Source organism: Scophthalmus maximus, chromosome 9 (assembly GCF_022379125.1).
Source record: "Scophthalmus maximus strain ysfricsl-2021 chromosome 9, ASM2237912v1, whole genome shotgun sequence".
NCBI lineage: Eukaryota > Metazoa > Chordata > Actinopteri > Pleuronectiformes > Scophthalmidae > Scophthalmus > Scophthalmus maximus.
The window spans coordinates 77,809-97,135 of NC_061523.1; the positions used below are offsets into that span (position 1 = coordinate 77,809).

Below are 19,327 nucleotides of genomic sequence, written 5' to 3' on the forward strand. Positions count from 1 at the left end.
GATATCGGTCAGCTGTGCTGATCACTCCCCAGGTGGAGGTCTCCCCTGAGCCCCCTCCTCCCTCAGTCACATCAAGCTACAGATGATTGAAGATGAAAACACACTGGGGCCGTTAACTTTTTCTTCTGGACCAATTTTGTGAAATTACTTTTATGTACCACAAACCCTCTTTACTAACGACTCCTATGTCTGGGAAAGGCATGTGGTGTTCTCTCCCTCTGCGATAAAGTAAGCACAGTGCCGACATGAACACGCTGACGTACGAGTCCACAGGAAATCACAGCATCACATTTCAGATTTTTATTAGAAAAGTTGACTCAATTTTCCCTCAATAATATAATCATGTTGTCCCCCCTGCAAAAAAAACAAAAAACAAACCAAAACTATTCCCCCTCAGTCAATCAGTACACTGCCTCCTGCCTACACCCCACTTTGGATCACTATGTGGCAGGTATGTAGCATCATTCACATGGCAGAGCAGTATCTGGCAACAACACAACTCAGCTGGGCTCATCTGTCAAGTCCTCCACACGTCTCCTTCTCTGATCGTCTGTCTGGGACGGGAGGAGAACCTCACTCACTCACTCACACTCACACACACACACACACACACACACACACACACACACACACACACACACACACACACACACACACACACACACACACACACACACACACACACACACACACACACACACACACACACACACACACACACACACACACACACACACACACACACACACACACACACACACACACACACACACACACACACACACACACACTCACTGTGACATGTTGACAAAGAAGAAGTTATGTTCTTAATCCAAGTGAAAATCCTCTCCCAACGTTCTTACTCAGGAAATGTGAGCCTCATCAACATCTTATTCTCTCTCACACAGATATAATATATATATTTGTACATACTGTTCTCCAGCCTGGCATGTCCTGGGGCAGACACGATGGAAGAAGAAATGTTTTGAGGATGAAACACACCTCATGAGTTATTATGGAGTGCACTTTTGAAAACAAGAGCTGTAGCTGTTGAACAATGCACATTATCATATGAACTGACAAGATGGATGATCAACAGATGAAATCTACATGTCTTAGACAAATATAATCACTTTTACTAACTCAGAATGTAAATTAACAGATTTGAAAAAAGAACATACAATACGTATTTTAGGGACAATTAAATTACAGACAGAATGTGGAGGACATTATTCTACTGCTGGAACCACAGCACAACAATACCATGGTGAGAATGAACAAGAGTCAGCCTGTCACTCCAGATTACTACTACCCCCCCCCCCCAACCAACAGTCCTATGTTGTCATGGAAACCACGTGACAACCAAGTGTAATGGTCTACTGCTGTCCCTCCTTCTTCTCTCCTTCCGATGAGCCCGAGCTCGAGCTGCTGCTGCCGCCGCCGCTGCTGCTGCCTTCCCGCTCTGCTGCCATCTGCAGGAAGTTCACAGGTAAGTCACAAATACTGTATTTTACATATCCATCACTCCCTTACAAATTATCATCATTTCATTTTGTCAGAAAAAAGGTGCCATTAAATTACTAAAATATACGTACAAATATAGTCAGCGTTACAATAATTAAATATATCCCAGTCTTTCAGTCAGTGGAACATTCAATGTAAAATGTGTTTACAAGTAATAACATAAGTAAAACTGCGACAATGAGTTGATTTGTCAGTTATTCAAATAATCAATAAAGTAATTTTTCAAGTGAAAATGCCACATTTTCCTCTTCCCTTTCACATTATATTAATATTTATTTAAGTGTTGGTCAGACAAAAACTAGTGGATTGGTTGAAGAAAGTTTCCGACCATTTCAGAAACCGAATGATTTAAAGAAAATAAAGGTCTGACTAAATGAGCCGTCAACAGGAATACGTGACAAATAGAGACGGACCTTTCATAGAGCAGCTCTTTTCTTCCAATCATTTGGACCATATAGTTCACAGGAAGTGTAACCCTGAGGTCACATCAGTGTGATTCAAAGCCTGAGACGAACACCAGCAACGTATGTAGCAAACCTTTTTACTGGATTTTAATTTTCATGTTTCCCAAACCCTGTAGTCAACATTTCATCTTGTCAGTGTCAGATAAGTTCCAGTTGTGTGGTGCAGGAGTGTACAGTGAGTGTGAGTCCTACCTTCTTGTAGGCCATTTCAAAGAGTTTCAGCGAGGCCTGCTGCAGAGTGGTGGCTGCCTGTTTGATGTTCTCTCCTGTTTCTGAGTCCTTGTTGGCCAGAAGATCCCGGACCTTCGAGATCTCCTCCTTCAGCTTGGTGCACTGTGATTGGACAACCAGAGAGAACTCATCAATAAAGCTGAGTCAGGTATAAAGACACACCTTCTGTATAAGCTCGCTCGTCGCACACACGCACGCACGCCTCTGGTCACACTATATATATATAAATACACGCACGCACGCCTCCGGTCACACCATATATATATATATAAATATAGGTGTAGATATATAAGTGCTGTCCATTGATTAAAAAAATTAACTAATTAATTGCACAATTTGCTGTGAAATGTGATTAATTTTTTTTTCTTAAGACTGAAGCTTGTAATAATGGATATTTAAATGTAAAATTATGGATTTAATCTAGAATCAACACAAAGGAAGTATTTAAATTCAAATACTATTGTTTATTAGCATTTGACTGAACTATAGATTTCCAATAAGACCACCAAGGCCAAAGTGACTCAATGAGGCCTCGCCGACGTGTCCAGATATCTATCAGATAAATATCTGGACGCGTCGGGGAACCATCTCCTGTGTGAGCTGTGATGTGACATGCAGTGAGTGTGTCAACCTGGAAACCACAACAACTCTCTTTACCCATATTCTCTGACTTTTCCGTGTATCTGAAAAAAATCATTGTGCGGACTGTTTGTCATGTGCGTTTTCACTGCAACAGATGACGAGCGGAACCTCGAGCTGACTTTAATGCGGAACCACATATTAATGCTTCAAGTTATTTCTCTCCCTCTGCATAACACAGAGCGTCCGCTCAAACTACTTCCTGTTTCTTTCAAATAAGAGTATCTTGCGACATATTGATACTTTTCTCTATGATGTCCATTGATGTGCGTCAATGGCGTTAATTTTTTTCAACGCATTAAATAGTTCCCAATTAACGAGTTGATGTTGACAGTACTAAATATATATATGTTAGATATATATCATTTGGTCTTTAGAAACAGAAGTTATGTGTCACTGGATCTCTCATGAAAGATGTTAATACCAGGTGTGAAAAGGCCAACTCTCCTTCACCCCCTTATGTTTTACCTCATCGGCAGGAAGCTGGTCCTTGAACTCCTCCATCTTGGATTCGGTGTCGTGGACTATTCCCTCGGCCATGTTGACAGCCTCCACACGGTCCTACCAACATCAAAGTGAGGAAACAGTCAGTCTGTGCTCGTGGGGAACAGTTTCCACCACATTAGATTCAGAATGTGTTCAGAGCCTTCACCTTCCTCCTCCTGTCCTCCTCTGCGTACTTCTCAGCGTTCTTGACCATGTTCTCGATGTCGTCTTTACTGAGACCTCCTGATGACTGGATCACAACTGAGGAGGAGACATGACACCATGGTTACACAACATGTTGCTACTGAGACAGAAGAACAAGGAAAGTTAAGACTAAAAAGGTTAAAAATAAATATTTGTGCATGCAGCTCTGAACTCAAATGTTCACTGTTAATTCACTTGGAACAACATTATACAACCAAACATTAATATAAGGCATAAATAAATATTAGCATTGAGAATTAATTGAATTTGATGAAGGGAAAGATCTAATTTGAATCCTAAAAATAAGCTAATTTCTAATTGTCGTGACGTAGAGGGACGATCAACGTGAACTGACGGCTGACACTTACTCTGCTGTTCGCGGCCGGTGCCCTTGTCCTTGGCAGAGACGTGGACGATCCCGTTGGCATCAATATCAAAAGTGACCTCGATCTGGGGAACGCCGCGGGGGGCCGGGGGGATCCCCACCAGAGAGAACTGACCCAGCACCTTGTTGTCGACGGCCATCTCTCTCTCACCCTGACACACCTTGATCTCCACCTGAGTCTGTCCATCGGCAGCTGTGGAGAACACCTTGGGGGAGCAGACAGTGGATCAGTGAGGTCCTGTTGCTGCAACATGTTCATCTGCAGAGTTGTTATCGTAATGTGACGGGGGGGGGGGGGGTACCTGGCTCTTCTTGGTGGGTATTGTGGTGTTCCTGTTGATGAGTTTGGTGAAGACTCCACCCAGAGTCTCAATGCCCAGTGACAGTGGTGTCACGTCCAACAGCAGCACATCGGTGACATCACCGGCCAAGACCCCACCCTGGATGGCCGCTCCTATGGCAACGGCTTCATCAGGATTGACGGACTTGCTGGGGGCGCGACCGAACAGGTCCTGAACCGTCTGCTGAACCTACAGGAAGACATGTGTTATCGCTCTGTCCCAGTCTCATTTACATTTTGTAACATAAGAGGCTTCATTGTCATTGGAACCACACAAAGACATTTGATTGTTGGCTCACGGAGAAGCCAGGAGCAATTTAATCATGAATATTCACAAAACTAAAAAAAAAGTCTAAAAATATTTCTAATATTTTACAAGATGTATACAACATGCAATGTTTCCCCTAGGTTTACTGTGAAATTAAATAAAATTAATTTAACTTTCCAGGGGAGGCAGGGCCCCCCCCCAATACAATGGTAGGGGAAATACTGACATGTGCAACATGTAATGGTGCAAACAGGAGATGTTAAGTGATACAGTGCATTAGCAATATAGGGAGGGGTGGCGGTGTTTCCCGTCTTTAGTCCTCTGCAGCTATGGGAGGGTGGTGTGTGTGAAGAAACTTTTCAATGTAAATCACAAAGACTAACAACAGGTAATGTCTCCTATCTTAGGTTCTGTGTTGGTAAATGTTTTCTGACCTGGACACTGGAGCACAGTCGTAGTCAGTCTTTGGAGCTGTGTGATGTAATACCCAACTTTTCAAAAGGTAAGGTGTGTGTGTGTGTGTGTGTGTGTGTGTGTGTGTGTGTGTGTGTGTACCTTTGGCATGCGGGTCATGCCTCCGACCAGCAGCACCTCTCCAATGTCTCCCTTGGACACCTCCCCATCCTGCATAGCCTTCTGACAGGGAGCCACGGTGCGGCGGATCAGGTCGGCCACGATGTTCTCGAACTGCGCGCGAGTCAGCTTCATGTTGAGATGTTTGGGTCCAGAGGCGTCCATGGTCAGGTAGGGCAGGTTGATGTCCGTCTGCCAAGGAAAGCAAATGGTATGTGGTCACTCCTCAGAACTTACAAAAATAAGTAGTTCAATGTAAAAGGCTAAACGTCTGTATTGTAGTCAGAGTTAGGACAGGTCGCAGCAAAGTCTGAACCATGTACCTGCAGTGAAGACGACAGCTCACACTTGGCCTTCTCAGCTGCCTCTCTGACTCTCTGAAGGGCCATGTTGTCTTTCATCAGATCAACACCAGACTGGACAGACCAAACATGAAAAGAGCACACGTGAGAAACTCGAACACACAGACTGAACTTCAGATGGAGAGAGAGAGAGAGAGAGAAATAGAGAGTTCAACTGTGCACCTCTCTCTTGAACTCCTTGACGATGTGTTTGAGGAGGTACTGGTCAAAGTCCTCTCCTCCCAGGAAGGTGTCACCATTGGTGGACTTCACCTCAAACACTCCTTTCTGGATCTCCAGGACCGAGATATCAAACGTACCTCCACCAAGATCATACACAGCGATGCTGGGGACAGACACGAGAGGGGTTTATAGCACAGGACCAGGTGTCAAGATGTTTCAGTGAGAACACTGTGGCCGTGCTTCTGCTCTACTCACATCTTGTCCTCGGTTTTCTCCAGGCCGTAGGCCAGAGCAGCGGCTGTCGGCTCGTTGATGACACGCAGCACGTTCAGGCCGGAGATCTGACCGGCATCTTTGGTAGCCTGTCAATTAAATCAATCAATTGCATCATGACAGTCATTGACCGCCTCGTATTCTGCCCACACCAGAGGAACCTGCGTGTGTGTGTGTGTACCTGTCTCTGAGAATCGTTGAAGTAGGCTGGTACGGTGACGACAGCATTCTTGACTTTGTGTCCCAGGTAGTTCTCTGTAACACAGACACCAAGTTATAACCACGACATGCTATGACGACAGAGCAGTGTTATATATAGCAGTGCGTCATACCTGCAGTCTCCTTCATCTTCATGAGAACAAAGGCTCCGGCCTGGCTGGGGGAGTACATTTTCCCATGAGCCTCTACCCAGGCATCACCATTAGACGCACGGACAATCTTGTAGGGCACGTTCTTCCTATTATAGAAAAGAATAATAATAATGACACAAGTGTATCTTAGTCTGACGAGTCTGGTCCATCAATCCGTTTGTTCAAAGATCTACTGTATAATCTCACACACTGATGGTGTTATAGTTGAAATGGAATAATTGATGGAGTGGATGCTGATTCAGGGAGACAGAAACCGTGGAAGCAGAAGTAATTATTATAAGAGCTCAACATTGAGGATACTTCCGGTTCGCTACACAGATCAACAGGTTCGGTATCCCAAGATAGTCTGCCCATCCCCGGTCTCTGTAGTGTATTTAGCTTTGAGTAATGTTGTCATCTTCCCGCGACTATGACACTGCGAGAGAGACTTCCGCTGCTCAATGATTGTTTTGGCTTGCCATAGATGAGATGACCTTGCTTGGTGCCTGAGAAGACTCGTCTAAAGAGTTTCTCAGGAAGGATAGACGAAAATTCATCAACAATAGTTTATTATTTCAACTTGCTTGACTTTATCCACCATGACACAGTAACAATGTTAAGGTATAAAGCACTTATCACACCAAAGATGAACTCACAGGTCTTTCTGGACCTCGGGGTCGTCGTAGCGACGGCCGATCAGCCTCTTGGTGGCGTACAGAGTGTTCTGAGGGTTGGTGACGGCCTGGCGCTTCGCAGGCATGCCCGCCAGACGCTCCCCATCTGCAGTGAAGGCGATGACGGACGGAGTCGTCCTGGCTCCCTCTGCGTTCTCCAACACCTGAGACACAAAACTAATTCTGTCACACAATGGCACACTTCAGACCATTCAGAAGAAATATCTTTCCTTTCCCCATTTTGATGCAGAAAACGTCTGTAAGAAGTGGCAGTAATGTTTGTAAAATGAGGCCCTCTTTTAAAAGGTAATTTATTAGTCTCAACTGATCCATATTGTGAAGGTGGCTGTACGTATCGTCACCTGGGATAATAAAGCACTGGTGTAGAACAGACCGCTCTTCTGTGGTCAGAAAACAAGGTTTCCCCTGTGGATCCATAGAGTATTTCTGATCCTGATGAAACATGCTAACTATGTGCTTTCAGCAGAAACAAGTCAGTTTCTTCCCTTCCAATTCAAATTAATAGCAACCATCACATTCCTGTCAGAAGACTTTCATTTGGTCAGAGATGAGAAAGTCGAGAACTTATTGAAATCCTGTTTGATTGCAAGTTGGTTTTTCCTCCGTCTCGACAAAATACACCAAAAACTCATTTTTTAAATGAAAAGCACTTATATAAGCACCAATATATAGAACAACGTGTTTGTGAGGGTATATCTGGCTTTTACTCATGTATACAGTACACTTGATTACCAATGTAACAAGGACATGACAAGTATATTTCTGTCACATCTTAGAGAGGAGTTATGATTTCACGTGTTTATTTAATGGTCTACATTAATCTGTTTGATTCTAGACATACAGAAGTGTGAGCAGCTGAGCTAAAGGGAGCGTGTGCCCCTCCTCACCTTGGCCTGTTTCCCCTCCATGACTGCCACACATGAGTTGGTAGTTCCCAGGTCGATGCCAATGACCGCACCCTTGATGGCTTCTGACCTGCAAACACACAAACAATTAGTGTTATTATACTTGCATACAAATAATACCAGCAACTACTTCATGTCCAGCAGGACGCAAAGTCCCTGGAGGCGCGTTGGTGCCGATACTTACGCATAGTCTCTCCTGGACAGGGCTCTGAGGGCGTCCGGCTGGAAGCTGCTCCAGCAGGCCTGCGGACACGTCACAAGACCGTTACGCGGCTTTTAGTGATAAACCTCATTACATGTTATCATTTCTGCCTGTTCAATGTCACACAGATCACCTCAGACATAACACTACAGTGGATGAATGTATATATCCCACTTCAGAGCAGAAGGGTCAAAATAGGAAAAACCAAGTAACTGAGTCACAAACATAATGTATGTAACACAAAATGACCGACAGGTTGCGGGTGTATGAATGAAGCTGTTGCAGCATGTCGGGGGGAGGAGGACCCTCACTGAAGGTCACAGATCACGGACTCCTCGCATCACGGACCCATCAGATCACGGACGCGGAGCAGCAGGTGACCCCACGGGATCACGCCACATTCACACGTCATGAAGACCTTAACACACGAGACATCCCCGCGCGGTGCAGTGTGTCTTTTGTAAGTCCGGACGTTTGACGGGCGTCTGACGCGAGCTAGCACACGTTGAAGCGACCGGCAACGCAACCAAATCCCCCTAACGGAGCAACGCACCGACGGCCTCATACACACACACACACACGCACGCACGCATACACACACGCACGCATACACACACACACGCACGCACACACGCGCGCACACACACACACACGAGATGTCCACTCGTGACGTTATAACAAGACAATGTGCGCGCTCGTCACGTCTATCCAACAGCAGCCGTGAAGGCAGTCACGATTAATTAAGCCGGCCTCTATGCTAACTCGGTTAGCATGCTAAGCTAGCCGGACGTCAGACACACCGGCGGCTTCTCGACAACATCTTCTTGTGATCATGTCCGACACCAGGCGCGTGTCGGACTGTTACCGTGAGTGTGTGTTCGTGTGACACCGACCTTCTTGATCAGAGAGGACACGCTGCGTGTGCAGCTCCGCGTCGGGAGAGTCCTTGAGACGCTGCTAGCGACGCTCAGCATTTTGACAATTCGGCTAACGCGGCGAGTGAATTTCTATCGAAACGTCCGGGAAGAGTCGTGAAGGCGCCGAGGGAGGAGAGCAGCGGGGAGAGGCTCAGAGAAGTACAGCCACAGGGCTCAGGTCCGTCACGACTGCTCGTCTCTGGGTTCGACCTGCTGCGGAGCTGCGGAGCTTCTTCTGGAATCATCCAACACATGTTGCACCATGCAACGCCGAAGGACCCCGGGTCGGGCTTCTCGCGTACTGCCTGAATGATTTAAACAGTTTAAAGAAATATATTATGTAACTGAGAAATGATTTACCACACATGCTCCTTTTTTGACGTGATGCCGTTAAGGCACTTTCCACGGGTGACGTAAAAACGTGACCTTTCTCTCCTTTTTTAAATATTGTTTTGATTAGGCACGGAACAAGGCAGCCGCACAAAGTGGGCATGTGAAGGTCATGATGTAACGAGTGGTGTTACATCAGGGATGTTCAATGAACGTACTCGCTGTACCACAGAGACCGGTGACACACAACCACTATTTTCATAATCGATTAATCTGTCGATTATTTTCTCGATTAATCGATCTGTTGGTTGGTCCATTAAATGTCATAAAAGGTGAAAAATGTCGATCGTGTTTCCCAATCCCTAAGATGATCTAAGGTTTTTACATTAGATCATTAGATCATTACATGCTTTTTTAAACATCAAATATATTTAGTTTACTGTCATAGAGGACCAAAGACACCAGAAAATATTCACATTCAAGACTGAAATCAGAGAATTTGGACTTTTCCCCCCATAAAAACTAACCAAACTGATTAATCGATTATCCAAATAGTTGGCGATTAATTTAGTAATCAGTTACTAATCGATTACTAATCGATTGATTGTTGCAGCTCTACACAGTAACACATAACATGTAATGAGAATGATGCACCGTGTGTGTCCGCAGTGTGTGTCAATAGCCACATGTGTAACAGTTAAAGGGATAGTTCAGGATAGTTATGCATAGTTAATATGTTACCTTATGGAGATGGTGATCAGCGATGTTAACAGAGTCTGGAGTGGAAATGGAAGTAGCGTAAGTTTTTTTTTAAAATTCTTACTTAAAAAAATAATATCCTTTCAATTGTATGCTGGAGGACATATTTTCTTTTCAAGCGTGCTTCTGCCATGTATTTACTTCGCCCTATGAAAAAATATGTCCTTAAGCGTACAATTGAACGGATATTTTTTTTTAGGTACAATGTAAAATGTGTCGAAAAAGACGTTTTGCGGTAGTCCCCTCTGTAACAGTGGGACTGAGACGTACTCTACTTCATTTTCCCCTCAAAACTCAGTCAAATGACATAGCTGATCACCATCTCCATAAGGTAACATTAACTATGCATAAGTAACTCATACAACCCCACTTCAAAATCACTGAACTATCCCTTTAAAGAATATTCAGATGTGAGACCAGTAGTCTAGTGTGGTCCCATATCAGATTGATTTCAACATCTCATGTTGGAGACAATAAGAATTACCACCAGGGAACAAAGTCAGTGCATCATCAACTTCAGGACATCACAGCAGCACCAACACTGAGGTCTGACTGTCGGAAATACAGTTCATGGACAAGTCTCGTGACGTCATGACGTGTGTGGAATATCGCCCACTAGGTGGCGGAAATGAGTAATGATAGACCCACTGCAAAATGTACACATAGGGCTCAGGTATCTGATATTCTTTTGTTTGATCTTGATTGAATTACACGTTTTATTAAAATATATTCACAGTATTAAAATGTTTTGATTTCTGTCTGTTTTGGATCTCTTTATTTTATATATATATATATATATATATATATATATATATATATATATATATATATATATATATATATATATGTATATCTAGTGTCTCCAACCTGCATAAGATGAAGAACTATTGTTTCTGTGTGTGTGTGTGTGTGTGTGTGTGTGTGTGTGTGTGTGTGTGTGTTTGTGTGATGAATCATCCTGGTGAAGGGATTCCAACGAGGCCACAGGACAAGTAATTTATGGAAGACCAAACCTAATGAATTTAGGCATTAAAAAACAAAACAACGCAAACCTAAATTAATATTTCAGTTAGAATTTGTTGCTGTATTTAGCCACATTAGTATTGATTCTCTCCTCTTTATTTACTTTCTCATTTACTTTCCAGTTTTCCACCAAGCTTCTCCTTCGGGTCATCTAAGCAGCGGCAATGTGAAGGCAGCAAGACAAATTTAATTAACCTGCAGACTCGAGATTAGAGATTAGTGATCTCCGAATAAAACTGTACGAACAATTACTTGTATGTCATTTGGCTGTCTGTCTTTGTTCATTTGTTTGTTTTACTGTCCGGCCCACAAGGACAGAAGGGATGTATATCCTCACTGCAATGTCCTTTAATCATGTTAAATTCTGTCTTGATGTCAGTGAAAAACTACAGTCATGCTTCAGGAAGGAAACTGTTTTTAACATCCGATTTGATTTGCCAAGCGTGGGAGAGAAGAAAGACTATTTTGTTCAAGCCTAAGCTGTAAAATATGCTGTAATTTTGTAGTAAAATTAAAAACCCACTTTAGCACTTTGTGCAAAACAAAAAATGTGCACAAAGAAATGTGCACTTCTTTTATTATCCCTCCACGGGATAATAAAAGAAGTAGGGAAAGAAAGTGTCAGGCATTTCATAGGCCGAGGTTGTGGTTAGCTTTTCTTCTGGGGTCAAATTCGGTTTTTTTCCAACCTCAATTAATGCAGAATTACTGATGTTAAAAGCACCACTGTCTTTTTCTACACTATCTCTCCATTCAAATACATGTTATTGATGTAGAGTTTATGTTTTTGTTTTGGGTTCATGTTGGAACATTTGTTCAAACATTGCCTTTTCAAAAACAGTGAAGCATTCCAGGATTGAAACAAGTGAACCGGCAAAGTGTTTAAAGCCAGAGGGAGGCAGAGAAGAGGCTCCTGAGCACAAGAGGATGTGCTCAGGAGCCTCCCTGCCTGTGTCATGAAGCAGAAAGCAGGATACACAGTACATTCACGTACGCCTCAGTGCAGTGCAGTCTGGTAGTGTGTCTGCAGGGGGCAGTAGAGTTTTATGGAGCAATATAGCATTTTATATAGCAATGAGATAATATGAGCTGTCTTCTTTCTGGTCCCAGACAGAAGACTGAAGAGAAAATGTCCCATTTAAGACAGAAAAAGATATGAAGAAGTTGGAAGCATTACAAGGATTACAGAGAGAAGAAGGGAGAACGAGTATTGGCCTTGCTATTCTTCCAAGACAAAGACGTAAAATTATGAAGTGACACAAATGAAGTATTTTTTCTATAACACCGTTGATGTAAAAACCCTCCACTTTTAAAATGAGGGCAGACTTGTGCTGGCTGCTACACTGCACTGGATTACACCCCCATTTACTTTATTACTCTAATACTTTACAGATGATGAGGATTTGTCTGGAACATCATACACAACAGGAAGCCCATCAGACAACAAGGTTTCCCTCTGTTCTTCAAGTTTCACTTAAAGCTGTGTCATTTTAAACAGCTTGTATTCTTCAAATTTAGATGTGGTGTTCCATCCTCCAGGAGATTAACCACTAACCAACTGGATAAGGAGCCATGGCAGGACCAGATACAGTTAACAGGTTCAGGCACACAGAGCAAGGGACATAAATAAAGAAAGATGTGTAAAGCTCCACAAATAAAGGAGCAGATAATAATCCCTGCAGAGCCGCAGCGATTAAACTGTCCATGGTGGAAAAGTGTATGAGGGAGCAGTGTGACACCACCGTCATCTTGACTGTTGTTGCCATGTTTAATTAAACTCATCGTGTTCTCTGTATGAAAGGCGCTTGTTCGTGTGTGTGTGTGTGTGTGTGTGTGTGTGTGTGTGTGTGACACAACGCCACCCATACTACTTGCCTCACCTGAACTTTAACCTAAACCTGACCTTACCTTAAATTGACCGATGTGCGAGTTACTTTTTGCCTGAGTAAACACATTAATAGCTCCACGTTGCGTTACCTCTCAATAGCTATATCTTTACAGGCGTGCAGCTCAGCACAACAGTTCATCTCACATCCATAATGCACGAATTGAACAAAAACACTTCATCCATATTTCAGGTTCCACAACATTGACAACATTTGTCCTCAAACAGGAAAACGTTGTCACTCATACACATCAGACTCGGATATGCAAACACAAATGAACAGTGGCATTGCAAAATTCTAAAGACTACTGTCTTGTGAGTATCTGTCAATTATTTATTCACTGCATTCCTTTTTTGATTACACATTAAATCCATTAGAATAGAATGAATGTATCGCTTTGGAAGTTGTCATTCACGTTTTTCCCATTTCTGCAGAGAACTTGTGAAGCTCTGTGACTGTTGGACTCATGGTCAGATCCCTTCTTGCTCGGCTACTACGTTCGCTGGACGGTCAACTCTAGGAGTCGTTCCAAACTTCTTCCATTTCATAGTTATTGAGACCACTATGCTCTTGGAAACACACAGATCTTTAGATAATGTTTTCTACCCTCCCATCTATGCCTCCACATAAATGTTGTTTTTTGTCCTTACATACAGTGTGAATTGTGGGACCCTGTAAATGAAGATCTGTGCCTTTTAACAGATTCCATTAGTTTCTTGTTTTTTTCTTGAGTTTCCTTGAACTTGTTGGCTACAGGTTTTCGCTCATGTTCCTTGAGTGGTTTGCGACAAATGTGAGTGAATGTGTTTTTGCATATCTGTGAACTGAATGATCAACAGCCCAACTGAAAATTTCATTCAGATTTATCAGCTCTGAAAATGATTGTAAGATATAGCCCTCAAATGCAGCATGTCTAATTTTGTGACAGTGACTGTTAGCCTTCTGCGGACGCTGTAGGTTGATGGCAATGCAACAGCACTCTACATATCTACATATTATGGAGAAAACTCATTTGAATAATTGAGGCTCTGTTGGTTGATAGTTTCTCCAGTCTGGGTACAACATGGCCTCATGGAAGAATGCACTCGTGCTGATGACAACCCAGCAGATAGAGGAGATCAAGCAGTAACATGGAGCGGTGAACACACAGATGGTTGGATATGTGGACAGATACATGGACTCAGTCAGTTGGGAGGTGATGATGCTTCATTGGCTCTCGGCCTGTCTCCCTAGCTGAGTTGTTAACCTCTTTGCTCCAGTGCTGATATGGCCAAAAAGCTTTTGTCTACACACAGTGCCAAGATGCTAATAATCCAGTTTCATGCTTGACAGGTCTCAGAGTGTCCAGACTTAGCATGCTTCAGCGCTCGTATCATTGGCTCCGTGGCGCAGGCTCAGGTGAGACATGCCTCCTGAGCTGGGGTGCTAATCTCTGCTGAAGCCTTTGTTGTGCTCCTTTGGTTGTTTGAAGTCCTGATATGAACAAGATTAAAGAGCCAGAGAGAAGCCACATACGTGGTCACATGGCAGGGTCAGTGGTCACCACCAGCTTGCATGGGCGAGAGGCGGGGTACGCTCTGGATAGGTCACCGGTCCATCACAGGGCCAACAAACAGAGACAAACAACCATTCAAATGGAATTTTACCAAAGCGGTAATAAATTAACAACTTACAGAAATAACAATGTTCTGTTTCATTTTGAGTTCACAATGTCTCATTTTAATTGAATGTGGAAAAAAAGCATCAATGGTTTGTTTCGCCATTGTTGCCTGTGATGTTAGCAGGAATTAAAGCAACAAAAAAGCATTTTTTTTCACCCTTTATTCCTTCAGAGCCCTTAACATTACTTTTCACAGTAGTGAAGTACTCTTTTATTATTCCTGTATTGTTACAGAATGGTTTCAATGAATGAAAATAGGCAGAAGTACTTGTATATGAATGACCTTTCCTTTTTGGAAATTACGGTACTCCACTCCCACAGCAGCTTAATGTGTGAGCATAATGTGGCTGTTTTCACTGTAGGTCTTCGTTGATCTGTAAAGCCGACAGGAATCCTATAATCCTGATCTTGCAAATGTTTCGGGGCGGTTCACAGTGAGAGAGGAGAGGAGAGAGAAATATTTTTAATTGAAAACACATACGCAGCAAATAAAGGCAGACCCTTCGAAAAAGCTTCCTATATACGATTTCTTTACTAGTTTGCTACACTGCTGTTGTTCTCCCTCCACAGCACTAGTTTTAGAAAACACAACAAGAGAGATGATGCTTTCACCTTCTTCTTTTACTTTCTCCCGAAAAAAACCCCAACAACTCTGCAAATGGGTTTCATGTTGTTCTTCCTTTGCTTCAATCCTCCAACCGTTTACAGCACACATCCCTCTTCAATAGCTGTCGCTAATATGTAGCAAAGATTCACAGGTTTCTTTACTGTCTGTTGGTGAGTGTTGAGGAGAGACAGGCCTTGAACGAACACCACAAACACAGGTATGACCGACAAGAGCTCAGGAGTCTTTGTTAGCTACAAGGCTGTGTGGTCAAACAGCTTCACTATGGTCTCTCTGTTTAGTTCAGCACACAATAGAAATGTCCTTCTTCAGACCTGACACTGATCTATGCATTGTTTTGCAATAATGCAGTTCGTATACAGGGGTGTAGCACCAAATTATGTGCCCCATGTGTTACTTAAAAAACATTAATTACGAACAACAAACTTTTTAATTCTAGGCTTTCCAGCCCCCCCAAGAACGAAAATAAATAACATAAATATAAATAAATGACTTGAACTTCCCTGATTGTGGAATTAATAGAAAAAAGAAAAGTGATCTCATTTTGATTTACCACTCCTGTAACGGGTCGGAAGGGGACCCAAATGCAGCACACTTAGTACTCGTCGGAGAAGTCCACCTCCATCCTCTCCTCTTCGGCTCCCTGGAGCGCGTCATCCTCGTCAAAGGAGGGGTCTTCGGCACTGATGTTGTCGCTGGACGGGTCGAGCAGAGGAGGTGGCCGAGGAGGCCGACCCCGAGGCTTGGGGATAAGGCCGGTCTTGGTGGGTTGATCCGGGTGATCCTGATGGGACACTCTGATGAAGGCATGGTCCAGAACGTGTCTTGCTGGGACCCAGGACCTCTCCTCGGGACCGTAGCCTTCACAGTCCACCAGGTACTGGAGACCCCTCCCACGCCGCCGGGACCGCAGGAGATGGCGGACGGTGTACACGGGGCCCCCATCGAGGAGGAGGAGGAGGCGGGACCTCAGGAGCCAGAGCACTTTCCTGGACTGGCTTGATCCTGGAAAAGTGGAAGGTGGGATGAACCCGCATGGACATGGGTAGCTTGAGCCTCACTGCCGCCGGGTTGATGACCTTCTGGACTTGAACGGACCAACGAATCGGGGAGCCAGCTCCTTGGATTCGACCCTTAGGGGAAGATCACAGGTGGAGAGCCAAACCCTCTGACCTGGCTGGTACTCTGGGCCCCGGGAGCGGCGAGGGTTGGCAGCGGAAGCGTAGCGACCAGCGGCTCGGAGGAGGGCTGCTCGGGCTTGAATCCAGGTCCTGCGGCAGCGGCGGATGAAAGCCTGGACGGACGGGCAGGACACCTCCTTCTCCAGTGCCGGGAACAGAGGCCGCTGAAAGCCGTAGGCGCACTGGAAGGGGGAGAGACCTGTGGCAGAGCTGGTCAGGGTGTTGTGCGCGTACTCTACCCACAAGAGTTGTTCGGACCAGGACGATGGGTGCTGTGATGTCATGCACCAAAGAGCCGTCTCCATTTCTTGGTTCTTTCTCTCTGTCTGGGCGTTGGACTGGGGGTGGTAGCCAGAAGACAGGCTGACGGTGGCTCCCAGGAGCGAACAGAATTCCTTCCAGAAGATCGAGGCGAACTGGGGGCCCCGGTCAGAGACCACGTCAACCAGGATGCCATGGAGCCGGACGACGTGGGTCAGCAGCAGCTGGGCAGTCTCTTTGGCCGATGGGAGCTTGGGTAGAGGCACGAAATGGGCCATCTTGCTGAACCGGTCTACCATCGTCAGTATGGTGGTGTTGCCGCTGGACGGTGGCAGACCGGTGACTAAATCCAAGGAGATGTGGGACCAGGGGCGATGAGGAACCGGCAGAGGATGCAGGAGATCAGCTGGAGCCTGGAGCGTGGGTTTGTGCTGGTTACAGGTAGGGCAGGCGTTGACAAACCCTCTGGTGTCCTCTCCCAGGGAGGACCACCAGAAGCGACGCTGAACAACCTCGTTGGTCCTCTGGATCCCAGGGTGGCAGGTGAGTTGGGAGCTATGGGCCCACTGCAGAACCTCGGACCGGAGGTCAGGCGTAACAAACAGACGATTCGGAGGACAAGAGCTGGGACCGGGCTGGTCCTGGATGCCGTCTCTGACTTTCTCCTCTACCTCCCAGGTGAGCGTGGTGACCAAACGGGAGGGTGGAAGGATGGTGTCAGGGCCGGCAGCGTCCGACAGGGCATCGGGCTTGACATTGCGGGACCCCGGCCGATATGAGAGGGAGAAGTTGAATCTGGTGAGGAAGAGCGCTCAGCGAGCCTGCCGGGAGTTCAGACATCTGGCGGACTGGATATACTCAAGGTTTTTGTGATCTGTCCACACCAGAAACGGCAGCTTTGTTGCCAATGTGGTAGTTTCTCTCGGCCGGGGTCAACCGCCCGGAAAAGAAGGCGCAGGGGTGAAGCTTCTGGTCGGTGGCGGCCCTCTGGGACAAGACCGCCCCGACTCCCATGTCGGAGGCGTCTACCTTGACCACGAATTGCTGCTCCGGGTCAGGCATGACAAGAATGGGGGCCGAAGTGAAGCGTTTCTTCAGGGCCTGGAAGGCGTCATGGGCGGCTGACGTCCATTGGAAGGGCACTTTCGAGGAGGTGAGGGCCATGAGAGGGGCTGCCACTGTGCTGTAACCCCGGATGAACCTCCGGTAGAAGTTGGAAAACCCCAGGAAGCGTTGAAGCTGTTTGCGGGAGTCCGGTGGGAGCCAGGTAGTGACAGCGGAAACCTTGGCTGAGTCCATCTGCATGGTCCCCCTACCTACGACACACCCCAGGAAGGAGACAGATGGGACGTGGAACTCGCACTTCTCCGCTTTCACGTAGAGGGAATTTTCTAAAAGGCTTTGCAGGACCGCCTGAACCTGGTGGACGTGTTCGTCTTTGGATCGGGAGAAGATCAGCATGTCATTGAGGTAGACGAACACAAACTTATTGAGCATGTCTCGGAGTACATCGTTTACCAGGGCTCGGAGGATAGCCGGGGCATTGGTGAGGCCGAAGGGCCTCACCAGGTACTCGTAGTGGCCGGAGGGGGTGTTGAAAGCCGTCTTCCATTCCTGGACCAGATGATAAGCGTCGCGTAGGTCAAGCTTGGTGAAGATAGTGCCGCCTTCTAGGAGCTCGAAAGCGGATGCGATGAGGGGCAGAGGGTAACGATTCTTAATCGTAATGCTGTTCAGTCCTCGATAGTCGATGCATGGGCGAAGTGTCTTGTCCTTCTTGTTGACAAAAATGAAACCGGCTCCTGCCGGGGACGAGGAGGGGTGGATGATGCCAGCTGCCAGAGAATTAGTGATGTAGGTGTCCATCACCTCTCTCTCGGGGTTGGCCAGGGAATACAGGCGGCCCCTTGGCGGAACGGAGCCAGGGGTTGGAGGTCGATGCTGCAGTCGTAGGATCTATTTGGTGGAAGAGAGGCAGCCTTGGCCTTGCTGAACATGTCCCTGAAGTCAAGGTATTCCACGGGGACTCCCAACATGTCAGGTGTGGGACTGGACCTGGTGGTCAGCTCGGGTGCGGCGGCTTGCTTCAGGCAGACCAGATGACAGGATGAGCTCCAACCCAGGATAGCCCCAGTGGTCCAGTCGAGGTGAGGGTTATGACGACGGAGCCAGGGTGCCCCAGGAGGAGCGGATGGTGAGAAGACTGCAGGATGTGAAACTGTACTGTCTCGTGGTGGTTGCCGGAGAGGAGCATGCGGATGGGCACCGTCTGGTGGGTGACGGCCGTCCAAGGCCTTGATGGGAGCCGGGCAGGGCAGAAGAACTCAACCGACCCTTAGCTGTCGGGCTAAGTCATCATCGATTATGTTTACGTCCGAACCAGAGTCTATTAGTGTAGCCAAAGTCTGAGAGCCCTGAGGCAGCAGTAGTCATGCCTGGCAAAGGGGACGTAGATTGGAGGAGGGTTTGGATGTGTGGCTCACCAGGACCTCCTCCCTCACTGGTGAGCCCGGGCTTTTGCTGGACACTTGGAAATGAAGTGTCCCACTTGACCACAGTAGAGGCAGAGGTTCCCCGCGCGGCGTCTTTCTCTCTCCTCGGGGGTGAGACTGGCCCGGCCGA

At 46.0% G+C, this 19,327-nt stretch overlaps 1 protein-coding gene across 1 annotated transcript; it reads right to left on the reverse strand.

Annotated features, from left to right (window-relative positions):
• Positions 1-285: 285 nt before the first annotated feature.
• On the reverse strand, positions 286-9,251 carry hspa9 (heat shock protein 9). The gene is made up of 16 exons (XM_035649027.2): positions 8,957-9,251; positions 8,046-8,104; positions 7,844-7,931; positions 6,918-7,099; positions 6,244-6,368; positions 6,093-6,166; positions 5,894-6,000; positions 5,639-5,801; positions 5,438-5,530; positions 5,097-5,306; positions 4,236-4,463; positions 3,917-4,139; positions 3,511-3,605; positions 3,327-3,419; positions 2,181-2,321; positions 286-1,472 (listed from the first exon to the last, which is right to left on the reverse strand). Exons 1-16 carry the CDS (start codon positions 9,035-9,037, stop codon positions 1,377-1,379), a joined length of 2,058 nt encoding a protein of 685 aa, XP_035504920.1. The 5' UTR covers positions 9,038-9,251; the 3' UTR covers positions 286-1,376.
• Positions 9,252-19,327: the final 10,076 nt, after the last annotated feature.